Genomic DNA, 23,354 nt, shown 5'->3' on the forward strand with positions numbered 1-23,354 from the left:
CTACTTTTAACTGTATGTAAATGTGTATAAAATACAGCTTCGAGTTCAGAATTCTTTTAATTTATCATGCGTTTTCCTCCGCCTAATGAAAATAGACTTTTATCATCCATGACACAGAATCGTAATACCTTTTTGAAGTTAAACAATGCTCCGATTTAATTATCATTAACCGAAAGTGTAGGAATCTTGAAAAATCAAAATGGGTTTAGGTTGAAACTATAAAACCCTAATCTAACCAAACACTGGGTGTTGGAAGGCTTTGAAATCCACGTGTATACTCCTATTCAGCGTCACAACAAATCTCGGGGACTTTCAAGTCAACCTATAACTTCTTTCACCTTTCAGACAGCGACATTTCCATTCCTCTTAAGCTATGTCTATGTCAACATGTACTCACTGCTGTAAATGTTATCATTTTCCCGACTGGATCTTTAAACAAAACGTATATGAACAAACAAACTGTATTTGTATTAAGATATTTATTTCAGATCGTAGTACAAGTTTAAAATTTAAACTCGAAATTGAAATTGAGCGTTTCGTCTTAAACTGGAACCTCTGTGTAAGATGTTATAAGTTTACATATATTTCCTTTATATTGTCTACATATTTATGGATAATACTGGATAGATATTCAAACCGTCGAGTTTAAGATTAAAAATAAGACTGAGCGTTTCTTCTTAAACTTAAACTTTGTCGACAGCAGAATTCACATACACAATTCGTAATAAATATAGATAATAAATAATAACATAGATACACATGTATTGCTGACAAGCTCCAACAGGACAAGGCAATAATTGGATAATGAGTCTACTAGCTGGCAATCACATGATAATCAAAGTTGATAGAATGTTTAAATTAGTGATCAAATTAGTCCTTGGATAACGAATTATAAACAAAAGTGTCTTTGTAAATGCCGGAAAACGGCGAGTCCAAAGTTTTCTCATGGCGTCATCCCTTACTGCTTACATGTGCAGCCAGCATCACACTTGCAGGTGCTTGATCCAGTACAGCCTACACCACAGGTACAAGTACCTGTAATGCGAGAATTGTTTTATTAATATTATTTCAGTGTCTATCATAAACCAAAACACCAAACCTAGTCATCATAGTTAACATTCTGGTCAAGACATTAACATTAGCAATGCTTATTTCTGTTTGATTCTTTATATATGTATTTCTACACTAGTTAAACTCTATTTGTCGTATATCATAATAGTACAAATATTACCCAGGTTAATATACACTGTTTTGTTTGTGTTAAACCTTAGCTACAACAATGAAAAATATCTATTGCTGCTCATTATAGAAAGTGACTTTTTCTTTTGATAATGAATTATTATACTTTGAAAACTCCTTTCGGTTCTGCATAACATCTCCGTTTTCTATTTAAAACATAATTGATAATTACCGGATTTACAGTTGCACCTGCACCTTGGGCATGCGCATTTGCCGTTGCACTGGCAGGCACTCTTTCCGCAACATTGTCCCGACACACAGTCCGCGGAGCACACGAAGTTGGCACCTGTAACAGTAAGGATATAACGAAAATCAGCATCTCGCATATACAAAGTCTTAGCTTCAGAAAGAGAGTTCCCATACCATAATCACATGGAGTAGTAATAAAGGAATAAAACTTGTTTCCATGCTAACACCTCATGTTGATGACAGGGAACAGTAGAGTAACTTATTCATCATGTAAAATCACAACGAAACAAGAAATATCTTTAAAAAAGATAAATGGCATAGTTTTAATGCAGGTGGTTATAATGTAAAACTGCTGGTAAAAATACTTTAACGAACTAATCAATAAATGCGTTTCAGCACGGATAACAAAATTATATCAGTTTGAATCATTTTTGGTGATAATAAGACTGCATTTGAATCAGGAGGTATTATTTTATTAATGTGTCATTTGAATAGATACATCCACTTTTGTTTCGTCTTTAACTGCATGTATGCATTTTGCATTTACCGCTACATTGACCAATCACATACTTCATATTGACCAGTAACGCCACCTGTCGCGTCATATCCGGGGCCAAAAGAAAATTATACGGCAATTCCGAATAAAAAACAAAACATAATATGTATAATTACCTCCGCATTTGCAGCCACCCTTACATGAAGGACACTTGCATGCGTCACTGCACTTGCAGCCACATCCACACTCTCGTCCAATCTGACAAACTCCATCAGGACAGGTCGCTTTCTTCGCAGCTGTATTAAAATTTAAAAATGCAATATCAACTAATATTTTGCTTTACAATATCACAGTCCGAAACGTTTGGGAACTGAAACTGATATGCTTCTCTTTTAATAATTTAGAATCAAAGTGACTCAGACATTATTAAATGAAAGCACTATATATAACAACAAAACAGATATTTAAACTTATTATTATCACAACTTACAAAAGCATCCGCAGTTGATCTTACATCCGGGACATCTACAGTTGTTGGTACAACAACCGGAACCAGTACAGCCACACCTTCCCCCTGGACACTTGGCACAGAACACGGCTATAGGGAACATAAAACAAGTCATACTTGTGATTCCTCATAAATTGATTAAAGAATTTGTATGATTTAAATAATTCAAATTAGATTTAAATTCAATTTTCGGGGGGAAATATCAAATAAGTGTTGATTACATTACCCACATGTTTGCAGTGTTCTTTTAAAAATTCTGATGACTTGAAACAGTTTGAGACTTACCAGCAGAATTGCAACTACAACGACAGGCGCTAGTTCCACAGCATTTTCCTGACTGGCAGTTCATGGAGCACACAACGTTGGCGCCTGGCAAATACAGGACGAATACGTAATCAGCAAATGGCAGAGAAATTGTAGAGATATATCACTCATGTACTTGCAAAATGTGATTTTCAAAAATGTTTGATAGGGCAGTGGTATGTGTACTTTCCATAGTACACATACCACTGCAATGAATATAACAAAGAATAAATCAATTAAATTTTCTCTGCACACGCCTGTTAGATATACCGCAAAAGTATGTTGTGGCGTCATTCATTGTTTCTTACATCAAACTAAGAATGGCTGTTTCTCTGAAGGCAGCATACGATTAAGTACAATTTGATCGAATTAAAAAATCAAATATCTACACAGCTACCCATATTATTAGAAAATACTGCATTGAACGGAGGGAGGACTAAACTATCTACGACTATCAAGTTTTACAATCTATTGTTAAATACCAATAACTGCACTGATAAGATTGTTCAAGCTACACTATGACAACACGTACCATTTATGGCTATTTTGACCGTCCGATGAGAAGTATCTGATCTAATAGTTTTAAACACGCCTTACCTCCACATTTACATCCGGCCTTGCAGACAGAGCACTTGCATCCGTCGCTGCATGTACAGGAGTCTCCACATTGGCAAGCGAGTCCGACCTGACACTTTCCATCAGGACAGGATCCGCCTTTCGCTGCTGAATCGGAAATATGATTGGAAATTATTAATCTCACAGTATTAAACACGACTCAGATAGGAAGTGGTGGTAGGCGTGATACATCATCCTTGCAGAACTATATATTCGTTTTGACATGAAAAAGTGAAAAAGAACATTTGCTATGTGAAAAGCTGTATAGAGTAATACAAGATTTAATCATTTCATATAACCACCAGTTTTCTTTTATAGTTTAAAGTAACATTCAAATTATACAACAACTTACGGAAGCATCCACAGCCGACCTTGCATCCGGGACATCTACAGTTCTTGGTACAGCAGCCAGAACCAGTACAGCCACACTTACCCCCGGTACACTTGGAGCAGTACACAGCTGTTAATAAAGTTGAATATGACATCAATAACTTTCGATATCTCATATATCGTCGGCAACAATAATTTAAAGAAGCTGTGGTGTAAATAGGTAATAAATCCTGTCCTTGGTGATACTTCTAATAACACATACTCTATAGAATATTCTAAAGAAATATAATGACATCGAGACTACTATAAACAAAAATCAAATGATAATAATAAAATGTCCGAAAAATGTCAATTATATCCGATAAAAATTGCGACGACATAATAGCCCCCATCTTACTGCTACGTATAGTATATGGAAAGATAGAGCAAATCGCAAACCGTTTACACTGTGAATGCTGAGTCTAGGGTAACTACGAACGACAGAGAAATAAAAGACATAGAGGATATTGAATGGTTTACCGTTAAATATAACATATATTTTTCACGAGTATGACAGAATATCGATATTTTCACGAGTGCGAAGCACGAGTGAAAAATATCGAAATATTCTGTCATACGAGTTTAATACTTTGGGTCCCTTTGATGTCCGACACAGCTCGGCGAAACTTTTCTGACCAATCAGTGGACATGTGTGGTATATACGACTATAACAAATTATCTTATAATGATACACTATACTGAACGTGTAGGGGAATCATCGTCGTCAATATTCAACTAAAATTAACCTGATTCAGCAAATTTTCGAAAAATGATTTATAGAACTTACCTGAAGCGCACTTGCACTTGCACTTCGGGCATGAACACTTGCCGTCGCACTGGCAGTCGCTGGTTCCGCAACATTTCCCAGACATGCATTCTTTGGAGCAAACAAAGTTCGCACCTAGTAAATTAGGGATAAGAACAAACGTCAGCTCTGGTATGACGTATAGATACTTTCTCTAACTCGGCCGGTTTGGTATCCCTTACGACAATCAAACAATTAGCGAAAAATAAAATAAAAAATCAAAGTGCCAAGGACACTCATGGGTACTGTGTATGAGGGAATGAAACACAGGAGAAAAGAAAGTAGTATATAAATATGAAATGCCAGGAAATAATGAAGACATTTAAATGATTGTTTTATTGATGATTAGTATTTAGCGACGATCGCCTAAGGTGGCTGTTTAACAACTAAGAACTATATTTACAATTAAAAGCCACACTCGTGCCGATCAGCTTATCATCAATTATGTTTAAAACTGTGTCACAAAGCATGATTGTTAAGCAATATGTATTTGAGTCGACCATCTCACAAATCTCAGTAGTGTTATTGCTACTACTGGTGGTTTCACAAGCTTTCGTGAAATACTGTAAACCTGGTAAATTTCGACCCATTTGATTGTCGCCCTTTGAAGAATATCAGATTAACAAGTTGAATTGATTTAGGATTTATAAACTTTAGTATATGGGCCAAGTGTAGTTGGATCAAAAACAGACCTTCTTACTTTTCAATTGTGTTTTTATTTTATGCAATTACAAACAACACGTGCTATATACTTCCGCTAAATATATAAAATAAGACATTATTTCATTCAAATGTATGCATGCGAATCTCAATCTAGGCCTAGTACACTTGTACAAGTGAGAGAAAAACTGGTCAGTCATTAGTCACGGCACGGTGAACTGACACCTGATCGTGTTTGCTTAAAATCACCCATGAATACCTGATACTACTGGAATCAATATGGACTAAAAGTACAGTATACTGTATATAGAGAGTGTGGAAGCTCGGGCTATAAAACAAAAATATCAAACATACCTGCGCATTTGCATCCGGCCTTACATTTCGGGCACTGACATCCGTCACTACACTTACAGGAGTCGCCACACTCACACTCCTGTCCAACCTTGCAGAGTCCATCAGGACATATAGCACCCTTTACCGCTATAAAAATGAAATATTTCTTATACTATTTCATAGAAAACTATATATGCTTTCACTAGTTCTTTTCCAAAAAAAAACGCTTTCAAATCTATATGGAATACTTATGTCTATATACTCATTTATTTACTTCAGTATATAAAAGTTCTATCAAAATAAAATACATCATGAATACATAGTAGTATGAGCGTGAGTGAGAATGTGTTTTCTTTGTTTATATATATTAATTATCAACTTCTAATATTTTCCACTACATACTTATTTTGTAATACTCATATTTTCATTTAACTGGAAATCTATAGGAATGGACTAATGAAGGCTGAGCCTGTTGTCAAATCCCTTTTGCCAACACCAAATCTTGATGATATTCTATGTAAAAATACCTTGTTATTATACCTATTGTTTTGAAAATAAAATATTTTGAAAAGAAATAGAGGAGCGACATGCTCTGTAGTAAGTAGTACTGTATTTTCATATGTAATACATAGTTGACATAATATTTAATAAACAATAGATATAAAATATACCAATCATTTTATAACTTACTGGAGCTTGCGCGCTTGTCCTTACATACGGAACACCTGCAATTGGTGCTGCAACAGTCTTCACCAGTACAACAACTACATTTCCCCTCTTGACACTTGTCAGAGAAAACAGCTGTGGACAAGAAGATTAAGACCAATACAGTTCGTCCCAAAACATAAACATAATAATTTCTGTCTTCAGCTAATTTCATAGATTTCTAGATCTTTTACCTTTCTTGAAAAATTCTTTATAGAAGTTTCCCGAAATCAGGATCAATAGGCGGATAATCAAAGACTAATCGAAATTTTATTCAATGTTCAAAATTCGCTCTTTGAACCTTCTGTGTCCCTTTGAAATATCCAACTCTTAATCATATCGTCTGAATTGTATGAATTGAATTTGTGTGTTTTTAAGAATGCTGTTACATATGTATATTTTCAACTAAAGCTGATTTAAATCTAGTTTAGAAGGACAAACTTCAAAGTTAAATTCAGACATTTCAGTTGAAGAACGTTAAACATGTGCCAAACTTGACTGCTCATGATTTTTTTTCAGAATTCAAATTTTTCGGTTTGAAAGCTTTTATAAGAAAATTTGAGCGACAAACCTTTAGTCTCGGTCATATTGACGTGTATGTAGTATCTTGCGATCTTCCTGAAACAGCTTATTAATCGAGTCTTCAGCGTATAGCCAGGAGTCGAAGGTTACTCCTTTTATACGAAATGATACAAGACGTGTGCAAACTTCCATCATGTGAATTAAATGTGAAAATGTAAACAACTAGTGCTATGTGCAAAACTTATTTGTAAGGCCGATATAAAGAAATTAAGGTTCGTGTGCAAAATATGTAAATGACGAGTGAACGATTTACACACGACATCTACGTGTTTTGATCGCTTGGTGATACACCCATTTAGTGACCAGATATCAGGGCGGTGCTTATCCGCATTACGTGAACATACATTCCTGATTGTTTTCCTTTGATAAACGCTGATTGGTGGGTTATATAAAATGGGTTCGTGTGCAAATTAAGAAGATTTACACACGACAACTACGATTTTTTTTATCGCTTGGTGATACATCCATTTCGTGAACAGATATCAGGGTGGTGTTTATCCATTTCAGAGATATACATGTATATATGTCTCTGTCCATTTTTACGAGAAACGTATATTCCTGATTGTTTTCATTTGATAAACGTTGGTTATAGGGTCAAATAGCTTTGTTTGTTATAAAATGATCTCTTGTATAATATTGTTTCATACGTTATGAATTAATCACAGCGACATATGTGTATCAATTTTACTAAATAATTTCTCATGGGTAAGTTATATAATAATGACAGAGATACATGTAGTTAGTGTGTATTAATTTTATTAAATAATTTATCACCGGTAAGTTATATACTAATGACAAAAATAGTTCATGTGTATTAATTTTATAAAATAATTTATCATCGGTACGTTATATAATAATGACAGAGACAGTTCATGTGTATCACATAGAATGTTCCAGCTCTTGTTTTGAAATATTAGCATAAACTTGATCTTCATATTCTCATGTGTCTGTGTGTGGACCTTTCTAAAGCTCAATGCAGTTCTTTATTACTTTAAACCATTTGGTTCATCGAAGCTGAATGTGTGAGTATGTATGAATATTGCATGAACTAGTCAAAATGTTATCATTGTGAAGCACTGTGTGTGGCATTTATCGGTTTGTATATTTATCCAATGCTATGAAGTTTTCTAATGTAAATATATTTTTGCGGTTGATACTGTATGTAAGCAATGTTTGTAAGAATTATCTATTAAGATGAATAACGTCAAATAAGCTGATAATAGGATTGTCGTGCGTTTGAGAAAAAGGTTTGTATAATAATCATGTGAGATAAAACATCAATGAGCCGTGTGCAACGATGATTGTATAGAACGGTGTAGGGTCGCGTGCAAATTAAGTACGTTAATATCCAAAGGCATGTGCACAAAATTTAGAGAAAATGTGACGGATTTTTGTATTTCATGTTGTTTTTAGATGTTTCACAAAGGGATAAACAATTGGACGGTCTTAATTTTATCGCATATGATGATTTATGTCTATTGCAAAATACAGTATATTGACCTGTATATCATTGTTATTAACTTGTACATCAATGTTAATGTATTTATGTGTTATTGCTTATTACTTGTACATAAATGATAATGTGTCAATGTATGATGGGTAACAATTATAAATGCTTTATTACGCAAATAACACTAACATGCAGAGGCTATGCTGTACCATATGATGTTTGGGCATAAATGAGGACCCCGGGTAAGTATTACACACAGAAATGACCTGACAAGGATAATAACGTAGTAAGAATACTAATGAATATTGTTGTTTCACACGAGTATATGATTCTATTTATCACACGACTCTTATTATCCATTTTGTAATGCCGTACATCAGAAATTGTATGCTGCCTGGCATTGTGACCGATATTTGACCAAGGATTGCAATGATATAAAGACTGAAAATCGACGAAAGCTACTCTTATTGTCTGGAAGTAATACATGGTAGACTGCGTTTTTGGGGTGACGAGACATTCTTTTTGTGTGATGAGGTTTCAAAGTTGAAGTCACGAGTTGGACTGAAGATAGATAAACTTATTCATGAATAAAATGTGAAATATTCGTATGAAATGAAAGTCATGTGATATCCCTTTGGAAAACATTGTTTCTAGTCTTCCAGGTGTTTATGTGTTATTTTTTTTTTCATAATATGTCCTCGTTTAGTAAATTTAAGTAAGAAACAAAAATTTGACTTGCACTTTGTTATTCCACATTTGTTTTTAAATATAATGTGATTATAATATAATGTATTGATTTTGTTAGTTTTGCAAAACGCTTGTGTGACAAACAGCCTCGGGTAGTCTTGTCATCAACTGCCATTCCATACTAATGTTGGTCAATCTCGTGAATTTAAAATATCTCATTAACTCTCATTTTTGCCAAGTATAAAAAAAGCACAAGTCGAATTTTACTTAGAGTCTTATGACATACAGTAATACTATTATAGTTTTTTTATATGATTTTGCAAGCCATCGCGGAATGTGATTTGTTGTCTAGTTTGAGCTTTCCTCTCTGTATTTTACAATCTCTTCCTTCGTATCTGTGTTAACTGCATCTTATTTCTATGTCTATGTATCAAGTGTTTGACAATCATATGGGAAACATGGGGATATCAGATAAAAATGTCAATATAATATGTTTATTATTATATTGTAAATATCAATATTTATCAAAATAGTTCAAATGTTAGATTAACGAGCCACAAATTAACATTGCCCGTGAGTATCAGTATCTCGGTACAAATATAATTATAAATGATGAATATAATATCAGTTAATAATATGCAGGACGCTACTAATTGCTCCTATGGTATAAACACTATCTGATTAATACTAGCAGATCAAAGAAATAGATACTAGTGTCCTAATTATGATGTTCTATAATACCTAAAGCTATAGTCCCACCAGGATAGTCTGTCGTGTTGATGTAACGAAGTCATGGGCTTGTAATTGTTTAATTGACTCACACGTAATCATTGCGGTTGTTTGACTTTAGAAATAGCTTTGTGTTAGAAACCGGTATATCCACGGCCCGGATAGGGTAATCTTATCACTGAGTAGGATTAACATTACAAGTGTGCTATCTCGCATTGTTTGGCAGACGGTCTTCGAACAGATTAGAACTATCATATAAGGGTATCGAGTTAACATCTCGATAGATTTAGGTAACAATAAAGTGGGGATACGTAATTATGCTCACTTTCGGTATGTAATTAAATACATTTCTATGAAATTAATTCCAAATCGAGAAAGAATACCTTATATTGTTAGATGTACAAATGTTTCGTAACACAGAAGTATGTAGCCTGATGAATGCAAGCGTATCATAACGTATGAGAGCTGTGGGCTTTGAAGACGATTTGAAACACAATATTGCACACCAATCTAACTTCTTTAACTTTGTTGATCAAAATAGTTTTCAACCATTTTTGTAGACAAAGAACACCCTAAACTACGGTAAGCCCGATATCATGATTCAAATAATCTTTAAAAAAAATGGAAAGTGTCAATTTACTGCTATATCTGCTTTATAAAAAGGCGACGGAAACGACGAGGTGTCTGCAAATCAATGCTATTATTAGCTATATTTGCCAGATTTGTATCAAATTTTCAATAAATTCTGATCAAATGATATTTCCCCTAAATATTTGCAAATGAACATCCCAATCAATAACCGGGATTATTTCAAATTAAATATATTTATCATCCGGAATCCATTTTCTCTGAAGAAGCCCATTAGTCAGAATTTGTTTTCAAAACGAACCTTATCGTTAGAGATATATTTAAAATGGCAAAAGATCGACAAACGTCTGGCAAAGTTCTCGATGAGGAAAACGCAAAAAAAATCAGCAGTTGGACGAATTAACGTACCCTTACTCTAGCATATGATGATCAGGAATTACTGAGTATTAAAACAGACAAACTTTAACGAGATAATCCTGTGACCAAGATCATTCGATTTTTATATGTTATAAAATCAAAATTTACATAGAACATCATAAAATCATAAAGATTTGGTGTTGGAAAAGTGATTAGACAACAGGCTCAGCCTATATTAGGCCTTTCCTATAGATTTTCAGTTTGGTGAACATTTTCCGTTGTTTTGTTTCGTTGGTTTGAAGAAGTAAGAACTTGTTCAGTTGAACTTTGAAATTTAATGTACGATAATTTTATGACGGCGGGTTATTCTGGAATACCCACAATAAATCCTACGTGCTCCGTACAAATGTCCAGGAACTCACAGACTACAAAGCATCTATCAATGTTGAAAAACAGGTAAATTCTGAGACATTTTAGTGACAGGTGTCACTTAACTATACATATCAAATTAGCCGGAGGTCAGTATCAAACTGACCAGGCGGAGTAGTATGATAATCATCTTACGTAACAAAATGGACGAATTACCTCAGTTGTTATATACGAGAGAAGGTATTATGTAATTGAATAATTGATCAAACTATATGTACAGAAATAGTGATAAAAGCTTGACATCTGGGACTTATCTTGATGATACATCTAAAAGGTGGAACGATATTAAATACTAAGTGTAACGTCTAAGAAACCTATCGTATTTTACGAATTGTCTCTTGAATGATCAAATTTAACAATTATTACAAGCAAAATTTATTTGAAAGTAGTTACAGTAAGTTTAAGCACTTATTTTTTGTCACAAAATTTCCACGTGATAGTAATATCACAGCCAGTTACTCAACTACGTGTACATGTTCATTCATATTACTAGTATAAACAATCATAGGCTGGAACTTAAATGTTGCTAAATAAATAAGACTAAGTAATATCTATAAATTAGCATCAGGTTCAATAGCTGAGAGATTCAAAACTATGATAAGAAAATAACAATAACCATGCTGGCTTTGTTTTAAGTACAAAGGTGAAAACACACGTTTGATAGATGATGTTATACAGTATAACAAGGGCCTGTTGTTCAAATTGAACAAAATGATAATCAGTTTAATCGCTTGATCAGTGAATATCTCATTTATCATTGACTGTAAAACCTGTGTTCGTGTTTACATTCCTTATACAGACAGACAGGAAAAAAACTGAAGAATTCTATATAATTTTGAAAAATATTGTTAGTATTACCAGAAATAATTGATTAAATATTTAAGATTATTATCAAACTAAGATGAGTACAGTCACATTGTTTTTAAACAACTCGGCTCCTGGACGTTTACTTCTGAATCGTCTATAGTTTATGACTGTGTCATGGACCTCTATAACTTATACTTTGAAACGCTTTGGCCAAAAAATTATCAAATCACAAAAACTTGTTTACGATAATACACACCGAGTAGTAAATATAGAGGTGGGTATGGGAAGGGGGAGGGATGGGGAGTGTATTGGGGAGGAGGGATAAACTGTAAAACGTTTCAAAATATAGAATGGGGTTGTCATCAGGTGGACACTTTTTTTTTAAAATTATGTCTATATATAAAAGAAACAATAACGATATCACAGCAATACTGGTCAGAGAAATTTCCGTCTTATCACAATTTGCTGTTGCAACTCTGAATTGTAGATGGTTATGAAATATTATTACATAAAACAATGAAAGCTCTTAACTAAGTAAGAATTTCAGAATAAAAATGAATTTCTCCAGGACCCACGTTATATTGATTTGCACAAAAAAAAATACATCTCAGGTAAAACACAGCCCTGTTTTTTATGGTACTGTCAAATGTAAAGATGTCAACTCGATAAACATGTTTGTCAGTCATTATCTTACAGAAATTAAATAGTTTATCATAATCATATCATTTCGTCAAAACTCTATTTTGTAGGATTGTAGCAAAACGAATTGTAATACTGCTATTGTTACATGACATGCACCAGTATAATTTTAGTTTATCATCATGATTTATTTACCTTCCAGTCAAATGTCCCGATCGAGATTAAACTGAATAATGAACATTGATGTCAGTATTAAAGGGGTATGAAAAAATGCTTGCAAACTATATGAATCCGTGTTAGTTTGCAAACAATTATTTTTTCATAACCCTCTGAAACTTAAAGATATTGACATCAATTCACATCATTAATTAAGGTTTTAAGTATAACTTTACTAATTCAATAATTGATTCTGTTAAACAAATCAAGACGCATCATTTACTTTTATATTACAGCAGTATATAAAAAGAACCTAAACAAATCAAAAAGCTACATTATTCACATACAATGAAAAGTTACCCATATATATATCTAATATTCGAGACTCCTCCAATTATTCATACATACTTGCGCATTAAATGTCCACTTATTCTTCATACAATATACTCTGTATGGTATGGCGGTACTATTTTGATAAAAGTATCTCTTAACCAACAATTATTGATAATATTACAACAATTTTACTGAACGGGTATCCTTAAATCGGTCATGATATTGATGATTAAACACTTATCAATCATTACTGGTTTAAGGAGATCTGTTCAGTAAAAGTGTTGTATCATTATCAATATCATTATTGGTTTTGGGATACCTGATTGAATTAAGTGTTTAGTATTATTCCTGGTTTTATATTGATGCCACTGATTAATGAATTCACAAAAAGAACTGTGTTATTAAATCCAGATAAATATCGTGTCCTATTGTTTCTTTCAATAGGTACACATGATAATACGTCTGTACTTTACACTTTGTCCGGTTACAAACCATGTTTGACTTAATTAGATCGTTTGTGAAATGTAGTGTCATGAATAATCAGTCTCAAGTAAAAGCAGTCATCAAAATGAGACGGAGAACGCTTCAGTCCAATGTCCAATTAGAAAACATTAGTAGTTTGTGATTCATATCTAAGTATACTGTTTATCGTACAACAGTGTGATGTTCGTCACATACACTGTATATATTGTGTTTAATGTATGTATTACTCGATGATTTAGTTTTGCAATGGGTGTATGTACATAAGGCGAATACCTGTATTTACATAGATGTTTAAATGCAATATATACAAGTTTATTCTATCATGATATGAAAAAGCACGTATCCTATAACGGATTATTTCAAGACGTAGTATATGCTTGTATACTGCCGAGGTCATATGTGACGTGTAAATGAATAGGGATTGAATTCCTACCATCTAAATTCCAACAACGTCAAAACATTCATGAAGACATTATCTGTCCCAGATAAATATCTGCCCATTGGTCCTCAACAGTGGAATCTGGTGTAATGGTCTCTGTATTTGGATTCCCGATGTTTATTTTGCGAGGAAGATATTTCGATAACAAAACAAAATAAAGTCAAAAATAAGGTCACACCATTTATTGATATTTTTCTTGTTAGTCCACATACTGGAAACTTTATATCAATAAAGATCACTAGTTTACAATTATCTTAATCAAGCTAACAAATAAATAGGGAAGATAAGATGCGTTAATCACTTAGATTAGATGCGTTAATCACTTAGATTAGATGCGTTAATCACTGAGGTTAGATTGTCAATACCTAAAAAAAACCCACCAAATTACTAATTTCAAGCTTAAATGTCCATCACCATTTGGTAGGCAGATGAGAAACAGTGAGACGGTCAATCCGATAAGATCGTCGTCTTGTTTACTTCTTACATGTGCAGTCGGCAGCACACTTGCAGGTGCCGGATCCAGTGCAGCCTACACCACAGGTACAGGGCCCTGAAACATGATATGTGGTTTAACTTCAAAATATGTTCTGTTGTGTCATCTACACTATGCAGAGTGCTCATCATAATATAATTAATTTTCTATTGTTTGTACGCAGAATGCGGCTTTCTGATTGGTTGAGATTTATTTTCATACCCCTATGAAACAAATTCCGAGAATGGCGCAAAATATGTGACGTCACAATAAGACATATGACGTTGCGTATTGATTTGAGAAAAAAAATCCAATATAAAACCAGTAAAATTTTGTACATAAAACATGTTTTAAATTAGAAAATGATTTTCAAGAATTGATTTTAAGCGTTGATGTCAATTATTTTTTAGTTTCATCGCAGTACGAAAAACATTTTTCTTGCAGATTGAAACAGTTTGCAAAAAAAAAAAAAAACCATGACATCAATGCTTAAATATATAACAAGTATTTTACGTGGTTTAGATTTAATACACATGTACTTCTGTTTATTATCGGTTAGCCATTGACTGTTGCTATATCTAAACAGCTTAATTAATATCAACAATACATCTTTATACATGTATCTTGTTCTAAATGCAATACCTTTCAATTTCTAGAAAAATGATTTAATCTTTATGAATCATAACTTCATAACTGCGTAACATGTACTTACCAGTTGCGCATTTGCATCTGCATTTTGGACATGCGCACTTGCCGTCGCACTGGCAGGCGCTGGTTCCGCAACATTTCCCTGATTGGCAGTCCGCGGAGCACACAAAGTTGGCACCTAACACACAAGGGAGGAAAATGAATGTTAACACCAGGTAGTTTGAAGGACTTACCTACCCTTTCATATTCAAGCATTCCTTGGTATTCATACAGAATATATTCATCTTGTTTGTTTGTTAATGATATTAACCGAAATTTCCGATTTTTAAGCCAAAATATCATCTTACATTAATGTGTATTGATGAGCAGTATTGTTTGATTAAACAGAAGATCTGATACAAGATGTTCCATGATATTATACATCGTTATAGAATATTTCATCAAACAAACTGAAATACATCGGAGAATAATAATTTCTGATAAATATAATTGTGTCCGAGCGTAGTTTAACGCTGTACCTCACTGTTATCAGTTGATGTAAGTAGGAAAGCATAAAACCATACGTCCAAACCGACAGAATGTCTCACCTCAATAAGATCATAACCAGGAAACATCAATAAAAACAAACTGGACATGTGATCATCCGAATCAAAGGTAAAGGAACACTTAAAAGATGACAACGTACTCTTGTAAGGACGAAACTTCAACTATCCTCAATGGGAAGTACCTTATCATTATCAGATATAAACACATTACCTGCACATTTGCATCCGGCCTTGCAGTGGGGACACTGGCATCCGTCGCTGCATTTGCAGGAGTCGCCACATCCACATGCAATTCCTACCTGACAAACTCCGTCAGGACAGTTTGCATTCTTTGCCGCTGAATAGAAAATGCAATATACGCTATATTAAACTGCATAATGTACATTGTTCAGAGAACAAAATCAAACAAGACTATCAACATGTAATCCTTACTTAGGAGAATGAGAACATGTGATCCAGAAGAATAGGCACATCCCGCACTACATGTGGGACAGTATGTACAAACCCCTATAGAGTACCATAGATAATAAATAGCAGTCCTTTTTGTTTTTACAAACGTAGATGTTGATATCATAGGCACTTGAGAAAGGGCAGTACTCTTAATGCAGATGATTTAATCAAACAGTCTTCAAAAAGATATGTATATATTATATAAAAAACAATTCTTTTTATCTTATTTAGGTGTTTTTCATATCTTTGAACTTACGGAAGCATGCGCAGTTGACCTTGCATCCGTTGCACCTACAGTTGGATGTACAGCAACCAGCGTCAGTACATTTGCACTTACCCCCAGGACATTTGGCACAGAACGTAGCTGTAAAGGTATTAGATAAAGGTATAAGATAAGGAAATATATATCCATGCGATTCTCCTATTCAACCATTAACATAATGCTGCGGATTTCCTTATACTGGTTCTTTGAAAGTGTATTGTTTATTACTCCGGTATGTACCCCTATAGCAGTAAAAGTGTTTTTATTACTTCCTGTGTGTATCCCTACAACAGTCAAAGAGTGTTGTTTTTTACTTCTTGTATGTACCCCTACAACAGTCAAAGTGTGTTGTTTATTACTTCCTGTCTGTAACTCTACATCTACACTGAATCATAAAATTTCAGGAACATGGATTTGTTTATAGCCAATATGGTAAATAAATATGATCCTGATTTCGATGTGACGAAAACGCCCAAAACTAAAATTGACTCGAACCCAAAACTAGTTATGGTATAAACGAAGATATAGTTTACATATTCTTGAAGTATATTCAATATATAGCACAAATAGACAAGAAGAAAAAAGACAAGTTGAAATACCGAAGATATTCACTATGCAGATTAAGGTCAAACACAAGTTGTATCGAGTTCTGAAAGTGACAACCGTGTAGAAGAATCAATTAGCATAATCAATATTGTCTATCACACGCAGAAAAAAGTCAATGAAGTTACCATAGCGCTGATAATAAGATGTAACGAACAAACTTTGGTAAATTGAAGGCATTGTGATAAACAATTACTTCGATATTTGTATATAAACGAAGATATAGTTTACATATTCTTGAAGTATATTTAATATATAGCACAAATAGACAAGAAGAAAAAAGACAAGTTGAAATACCGAAGATATTCACTATGCAGATTAAGGTCAAACACAAGTTGTATCGACTTCTGAAAGTGACAACCGTGTAGAAGAATCAATTAGCATAATCAATATTGTTTATCACACGCAGAAAAAAGTCAATGAAGTGACCATAGCGCTGATAATAAGATGTAACGAACAAACTTTGGTAAATTGAAGGCATTGTGATAAACAATTACTTCGATATTTGTATATTAAGCTACATACCTTTGGCCTTGGACATCTTGGAATCTTTCTTGGTATCTCAGAACGGCTGTAAAATCAGGATTAAGGATATAGCCAGTTGCAGAATGTGAAAATATTTATAGTAAATATTATATTGCGTGTGCAAACCTCTGTCGTGTGCATTTATGATAACGGTGTGAATAACAAGGGATATATGCAAATTATATGGGAAGTGCAGCAGTGCAAAAGCCTGGGACGTGTGCAAACTTATCAGATCACGACTGGTGGTATATTACATGGGTAGGTTTATCTCGAAATAAAAAACCACAACATCAAACTGTAGACAGTAGCTGTGTGCTAGCAAGTATTATACGAATCCTGTATTCCAGATTGATATCAATCCGTAAATACTGTTTTCAGGATATAAAGAAGGTCGTCAAACTGAACAACTCCCACGTCAAAGTATGTCTATGATGATTTGTTCATGTCTTTGTCATTTACCATGCCTTAAATGATATGGAATAGTTGTTCCCGTAATGGTTGATTTATAATAGAATACCTGGTTTTATAAAAGAAGATACGTTATTTCCATTCCTAAGTCTTAGTATACATGTTGCTACTGATTAGGTAGTTCCTAATACAGAAATGTCTTTATACTTAAATCATGTCTGATCTGTTCCGCTACCATCACACATATATGATCTGTTTTACTACCATCACACATGTCTGATCCTACCAGTCATTGCCTGCTTCTCCTTCGAGACACATTTTAATTGCTACCGTGAACCAACTACGACTAAAAAATGTCTGTAACATATCCGTTCATATTTCACATGTTTTCATCTATCCTTGTCAAAGACATCGCCTTATATTGTGTACTTTTGGTCGAAAGCTCGACTATCCGAAATAAGTTTATCTCCGTGTTTAGCTCCTCTACTCTCTCAGGAATGGGAGTAAGGTATATTCTCGAATTGGCATGCTTTTGTCCATAAAAACTTTAAATCTTAATTAAAAATAAGAGGCAAATTAGCTAATGACATCCATAAAGAGAACATTTTTTCAGACCATATCATTTTATATTATATGTTTCATGCGTGATTGTTTACGATCAGTATCAATCTATAGAGTATAACATTACATACCCAATTTTGGCATTAAATGTTTTGAAACGTTTGATGGATTTAATTTTTAATATCCATTTCTCCATAATTTATCTATTTACTGCGTAATTGACGATATTCTTTTAGTTGTTTAATTTTTTTAAATACCTGTAATTAAAATAACTTCTCAATAACCTGAGGCCCAGAGACTTGATTAAACGTACCACATTAAACATGTTTTTATAGCTCTTTATTCTGAACTATTCATATTTCCAATGGTTTTGCGTATTTTGGACGTTTCTTCAATTAAAACACATGTTTTAATTTATAAAATATCATCAGGATAACGTTTGGTTCCCATGTAGTACAAAGCAACAGTTTTATAATGTCAACAATTTATTGATATATATAGAATTGTTTCATTTCCTTCGTACTTCGGTTTCCCTGAACCCATTATCTATAATTTCAAACTACTCGTATAAAGAGAATAAATATATTGGTTTCCAATTTGGGACAAACTTATGTTTATCGTTAAGTTATGCTTTTGTCAAATATATGTTTGGACTTATTTATTTAATTAGGCTGTTTATCCATCATTAATGGCAGGATAACCTCTAGGTTCGAAAGATGCAAATGGATGACCTTAGTCAAGATTGAAGTTTAAAGGTCGACATTGTTACATTTGGAAAATAGATTTCCTTGTTCAATATAAAATTATACTATTCAGTGTGAGTATAAGTGTTTGACCTTTGTTATATGAAATGTTCGTCGATGAAGGCAAAAACACTTCCAGAACACCTGGTCTGATTTTTTGGAATGTGAACATCTGTTTGTTTAAATTAGCCCCTCCCCGCCCGTGTTATTATGTGCAAGTCAAGTTTACGATTTTAATCCTAGGATTCTCTTGGGCGTTATTGCCTACTATTTGCTGTTTTTGCACTAATTGCATGTCTGAGGTTCGAATGTTATGACTTATATAGTCAATACGTTAGTACCTCTTATATAGGAATATAAACCGGTATTCCTAGTCCGTCAAGGAGAATACTTCAATCTAACTCATTACAAATGAAAGGTTTCAAAGCCTTTCAGCCACTGACTGTTTATGACTCGAGAGATATTTGACAGATACATTTTATTGTGTAAAACATAACAGTTAGAACAGTTGAGGTTTTGTAAACATGCTAAGTTCAAAAAGAAGTATGGTCGTTTTCCGCTTATCCTGACCTATACGTACAGCGAGATATAAAAGAGACAATCGAGTTCCGTAACGTACATAGGTTCGGCAAGAAGAAGCACGGAGACCCCGTCCGATTGTAGCGCGGTTTATATACCAACGTCAACACGAATTAGTTCTATCACAGACACACAGGTTGCCTGGGTCCCGTTACGGCATCTACGAGCAATTTCCAGCAGTTGTGGAGGAAGTCAGAAGGAAATCGTATCCGGTCACGAAACGATTCAGGAGAGAGGGTCATAAAGTTAAGTTAGTAGAGATAGAATGTATGTGGATGGTGCTTTCTATACATGGGGCCTGAGACCGACACGTCTCATTTCGAACGATTCATGATATACAGGGCCGTCGCATCGTGGCGACAGACCGTATCTAGATCGGGAGGATATGCTGACATCGCGACAACTAACAGGTTTCAGCTTCTAGAATCACGTAACGATGGCGTGGCAGAAGCGCAGGGTCAGTCAGCACCTGAAAATGACCCAGGTATTCACCACCTATTATATGAAACATCGCATGTGTCGGTCCCTGATCTTGCTGAATCCCATGTAAAGCATGTATAAAGGATTCAGGAGGGTATAATACCTTAGTAACTGTATGTAGCTGCATGGTTCAGCGTAGTTTAGGCTCAAAACCTGATTATACAGATTTTTGTAATGTATTTAACAAATCGGATATAGACTTTTTTCTTAATGTTGGTTAGATAATAACACTGATCTTAAAGTAGATGGTTTTGAATTATGTAAGCCGGTTATTAGAGCTAAGTGTAAAGGTGGAAGTTTAGTATGCTTATTTAAATTATGGCTTCGTCCTTTTTTATCGGTAGATATAATATAACTGAATAGTATAATGTGATGAATTGATGGATGAAAAACTCTTCCAAGATAGCAAGGATATTTATATAGCTTTTACATACATGTACATACCCCCAGAGAGATCTGTTTTTTATGGTTCTTATGACGAGAACATAGCACAGGTGCTGGAATATGGTGTGGGTCGTTATAATAGTAATGTTTTTGTTATTGGTGACCTTAATAGTCGGACAGAAGTGGAACCTGATTTCATAGCCTTTGATATCCTACACCACCGCATAAACAGCCTAAGTGATGGTTTTGTAGAACAGTCGGTCCCCAAACATAAATCCGAAGAAGTTCAGCTGAACAGTTTTGGACGTTATCTGATAGGGTTGTGTAAATCAACTGATTTAAATATTGTCAATGGTGGTACTTCTGGAGACGGTAATGGTAAAATCTCCTTTTGTAATACAAATAGCACAAGCGTGATTGAGTATGTCCTTACCGATACACTGTCTAATGTTAAACGTTTTGAAGTAGGTTGTTATAATGAATTTTCAGATCATGCCCAAATATATGTTTCATTAAACTGTCATAAAACCGGAAACGATGATTGTAAATGTTGTTCAGATGAGAGTAAGTATTCTGTGTCTAGTGTAGTTTGGTCAGATGGTGCTAAAAACAACCGCTAACTAATACCAAAGAAAGCATTGATGGGTGTTTGGCAAATTTCGTACAATGTACGCGTTCGTTGTTTGACCAATTTTGCTTACGACAGCGAAACGTATTGAATTATTCTTATATACCCTTGTCATTGTGTAAATAATAGTACGAAAACAAACAGATAAACCATGGTTCAATTATAATTGCATGAGGTTATGTTCCAATTATAAAACCGCTTTATCAATGTTTAATACAAACAGGTCATTTGATAACAGGGTGAATCTTTCTGAAGCTATAAAATCTTATATTTATGCGAGGCGCAGTTGAAGCGCGCCTATACGGGTAATGGAAGAAGCATGATGGAAATGCTAAAACACAATAACCCGAAAGAATTTATAAACAGGTTTGCTAAGCGTCGCGTTAGTAACATTAGCGATCTAAAATTATATGGTTTCAATATTTCAAGGGTCTTGCTGGAGAAGTTTTCTCCTCTGATTCTGATAGTAGCGCTGATGGTATATATAATAACTGAGTTTTTCCTGGGCTAGATTTGAATTTTAAAATAGAAGAAGTAATGGATGTAATTTAAGGTATGTCTTTATAAGTCAGTAGGTATGGGTATGATCCTTAATGAATAGGAATATAAAGAATTTTTTTGCACCTGTTTTATTATAGTTATTCAATATCCTTATTGAAGTTGGTGATTTAGCTTGGGCACAGGGTGTAATTATTCCCTTGCACAAAACGGGAGATAAAAATAATGTTAATAACTACAGGGGTATTACCCTTATTAGTCATGTAGCTAAGTTATTTATTAGTCTTCTGAACAAAAGATTGTTGGAATGGAGCGTGTTTTCGTCGATTATAGTAGAACATTAGATAGTGTTACTCACGATAAACTCTTACTTAAATTATGTAGAAGTGGAATCAGGGGTAGGTTGATAGAAGTAATTAAATCAATTTCAAAAATGTAAAATCCTGTACAAAATTGAGGGGGAAATTATCTGCTATGTTCGATTTACATGTCGGACTCTGGTTAGATCCCCGATACTATATTCTCTTTTTGTACATGATATGGAAAGTGCACTATTTTATTCTTATTGCCATAGTTGTCAATTGCAACTTTTAAATTTGTTCATTCTCATGTATACTGATGATACGGTTTTATTCACCGAAGATGCTAATGATCTCCAAAATATTTGAATTGTTTGCAAACTTTTTCTAATAAGTGGAGTTAAACTGTGAATACAAAAAAAAAGTTATTCTTAGAAAGAACAAGCGTTTGCTACCAAATGAGCATTGGAAATTGCAAGGTGAGAATATCGAGTTAGTTGATATTTGTTTTGTTATTTGGGCCTATTCTTTAATTATAACGGAATGTTTACCATGGTACAGAAAACATAAGCATCACAGGGAAGGAAAGCGTATTATCTTCTTAAAAGTAGAATAAGAAGTTATATGCTTAATGCTGAAACTGAATTATCACTATTTGATACATATATAGCATGCATACTTAATTACTGTTGTGAGGTGTGGGGTCATCACCCAGCACCAAAATAAAATATGTGCATCTTTTATTCCTTAAAGAAATGTGAAGAAAACAGTCAATAGCTCCATGATGTATTTTGGACTGGTAGATATAATGATAATTAAATATTGGTTAAAGCTGCACGAAAAGAACAGATAATTGTATATTAAAGTCGTACTATGATACTATATTTGAGCTCAATATAAGAAAACTTAATTATAAATTAAACTGGGTCTATGAGATAAAACAAATGAGTTAGGTAGACAAAGATTTAACTATGTTTGGTTTGCTCAAAAGGTACATAATGAAAAACAGATTTTGAAAACATTTATACAAATTTGGTAATTTTTGTTGTTGCAAACACCAGATAAAAGAAAATGTTTTATGAATCTGTAGTTAGTGATTAATTAAAGTTCGTTCATTTAATAAATTGTATTTAGTAATAGGAACTATCCTCCGCCATCTTGAATGGTACGTTCAGTATGATTTTTTTTTATGTATATGTATAACCTATATGCTGTATTACATTTGGTGATTTAAAAACTAATAACTTGAAGTTATAGTCTGGGCTAAAAATACAGGTAACATATCATGTGACCCAGTGATGCCAACAATACCAAAATGGATCATCATGGTCCATTAGCGCGCTGTGGGTTGTGAACGGATTATGTAGC

At 33.8% G+C, this 23,354-nt stretch overlaps 1 protein-coding gene across 3 annotated transcripts; it reads right to left on the reverse strand.

The window, feature by feature from the left end:
- Positions 1-459: 459 nt before the first annotated feature.
- On the reverse strand, positions 460-17,470 carry LOC117327791 (keratin-associated protein 5-2-like). 3 transcript variants are annotated; one of them, XM_033884967.1, is made up of 11 exons: positions 17,407-17,470; positions 16,273-16,380; positions 15,778-15,903; positions 4,507-4,620; positions 3,703-3,810; positions 3,333-3,458; positions 2,718-2,801; positions 2,415-2,522; positions 2,101-2,220; positions 1,412-1,525; positions 460-1,035 (listed from the first exon to the last, which is right to left on the reverse strand). In XM_033884967.1, the coding sequence occupies exons 1-11, from the start codon at positions 17,420-17,422 to the stop codon at positions 959-961; spliced, it is 1,101 nt and encodes a 366-aa protein (XP_033740858.1). In that variant the 5' UTR covers positions 17,423-17,470; the 3' UTR covers positions 460-958. The 3 variants fall into 3 exon arrangements, with proteins under 3 accessions (XP_033740858.1, XP_033740860.1, XP_033740857.1); XM_033884966.1 differs by lacking the exons at positions 15,778-15,903; positions 16,273-16,380; positions 17,407-17,470 and adding exons at positions 5,539-5,664; positions 6,208-6,318; positions 6,794-6,926 and having other exon boundaries at positions 461-1,035; XM_033884969.1 differs by lacking the exons at positions 1,412-1,525; positions 15,778-15,903; positions 16,273-16,380; positions 17,407-17,470 and adding exons at positions 5,539-5,664; positions 6,208-6,318; positions 6,794-6,926.
- Positions 17,471-23,354: the final 5,884 nt, after the last annotated feature.

Source organism: Pecten maximus, chromosome 5 (genome assembly GCF_902652985.1).
Source record: "Pecten maximus chromosome 5, xPecMax1.1, whole genome shotgun sequence".
In the NCBI taxonomy this organism is placed as follows: Eukaryota; Metazoa; Mollusca; class Bivalvia; order Pectinida; family Pectinidae; genus Pecten; species Pecten maximus.

Excerpts from the sequence above, each read along its gene's own strand:
- LOC117327791 (XM_033884966.1), bottom strand. Across the intron at positions 4,621-5,538 it reads GGCCGGATGCAAATGCGCAG|GTGCGAACTTTGTTTGCTCC; the intron begins GTATGTTTGATA and ends CTAATTTACTAG. Across the intron at positions 2,802-3,332 it reads GGCCGGATGTAAATGTGGAG|GCGCCAACGTTGTGTGCTCC; the intron begins GTAAGGCGTGTT and ends TGTATTTGCCAG.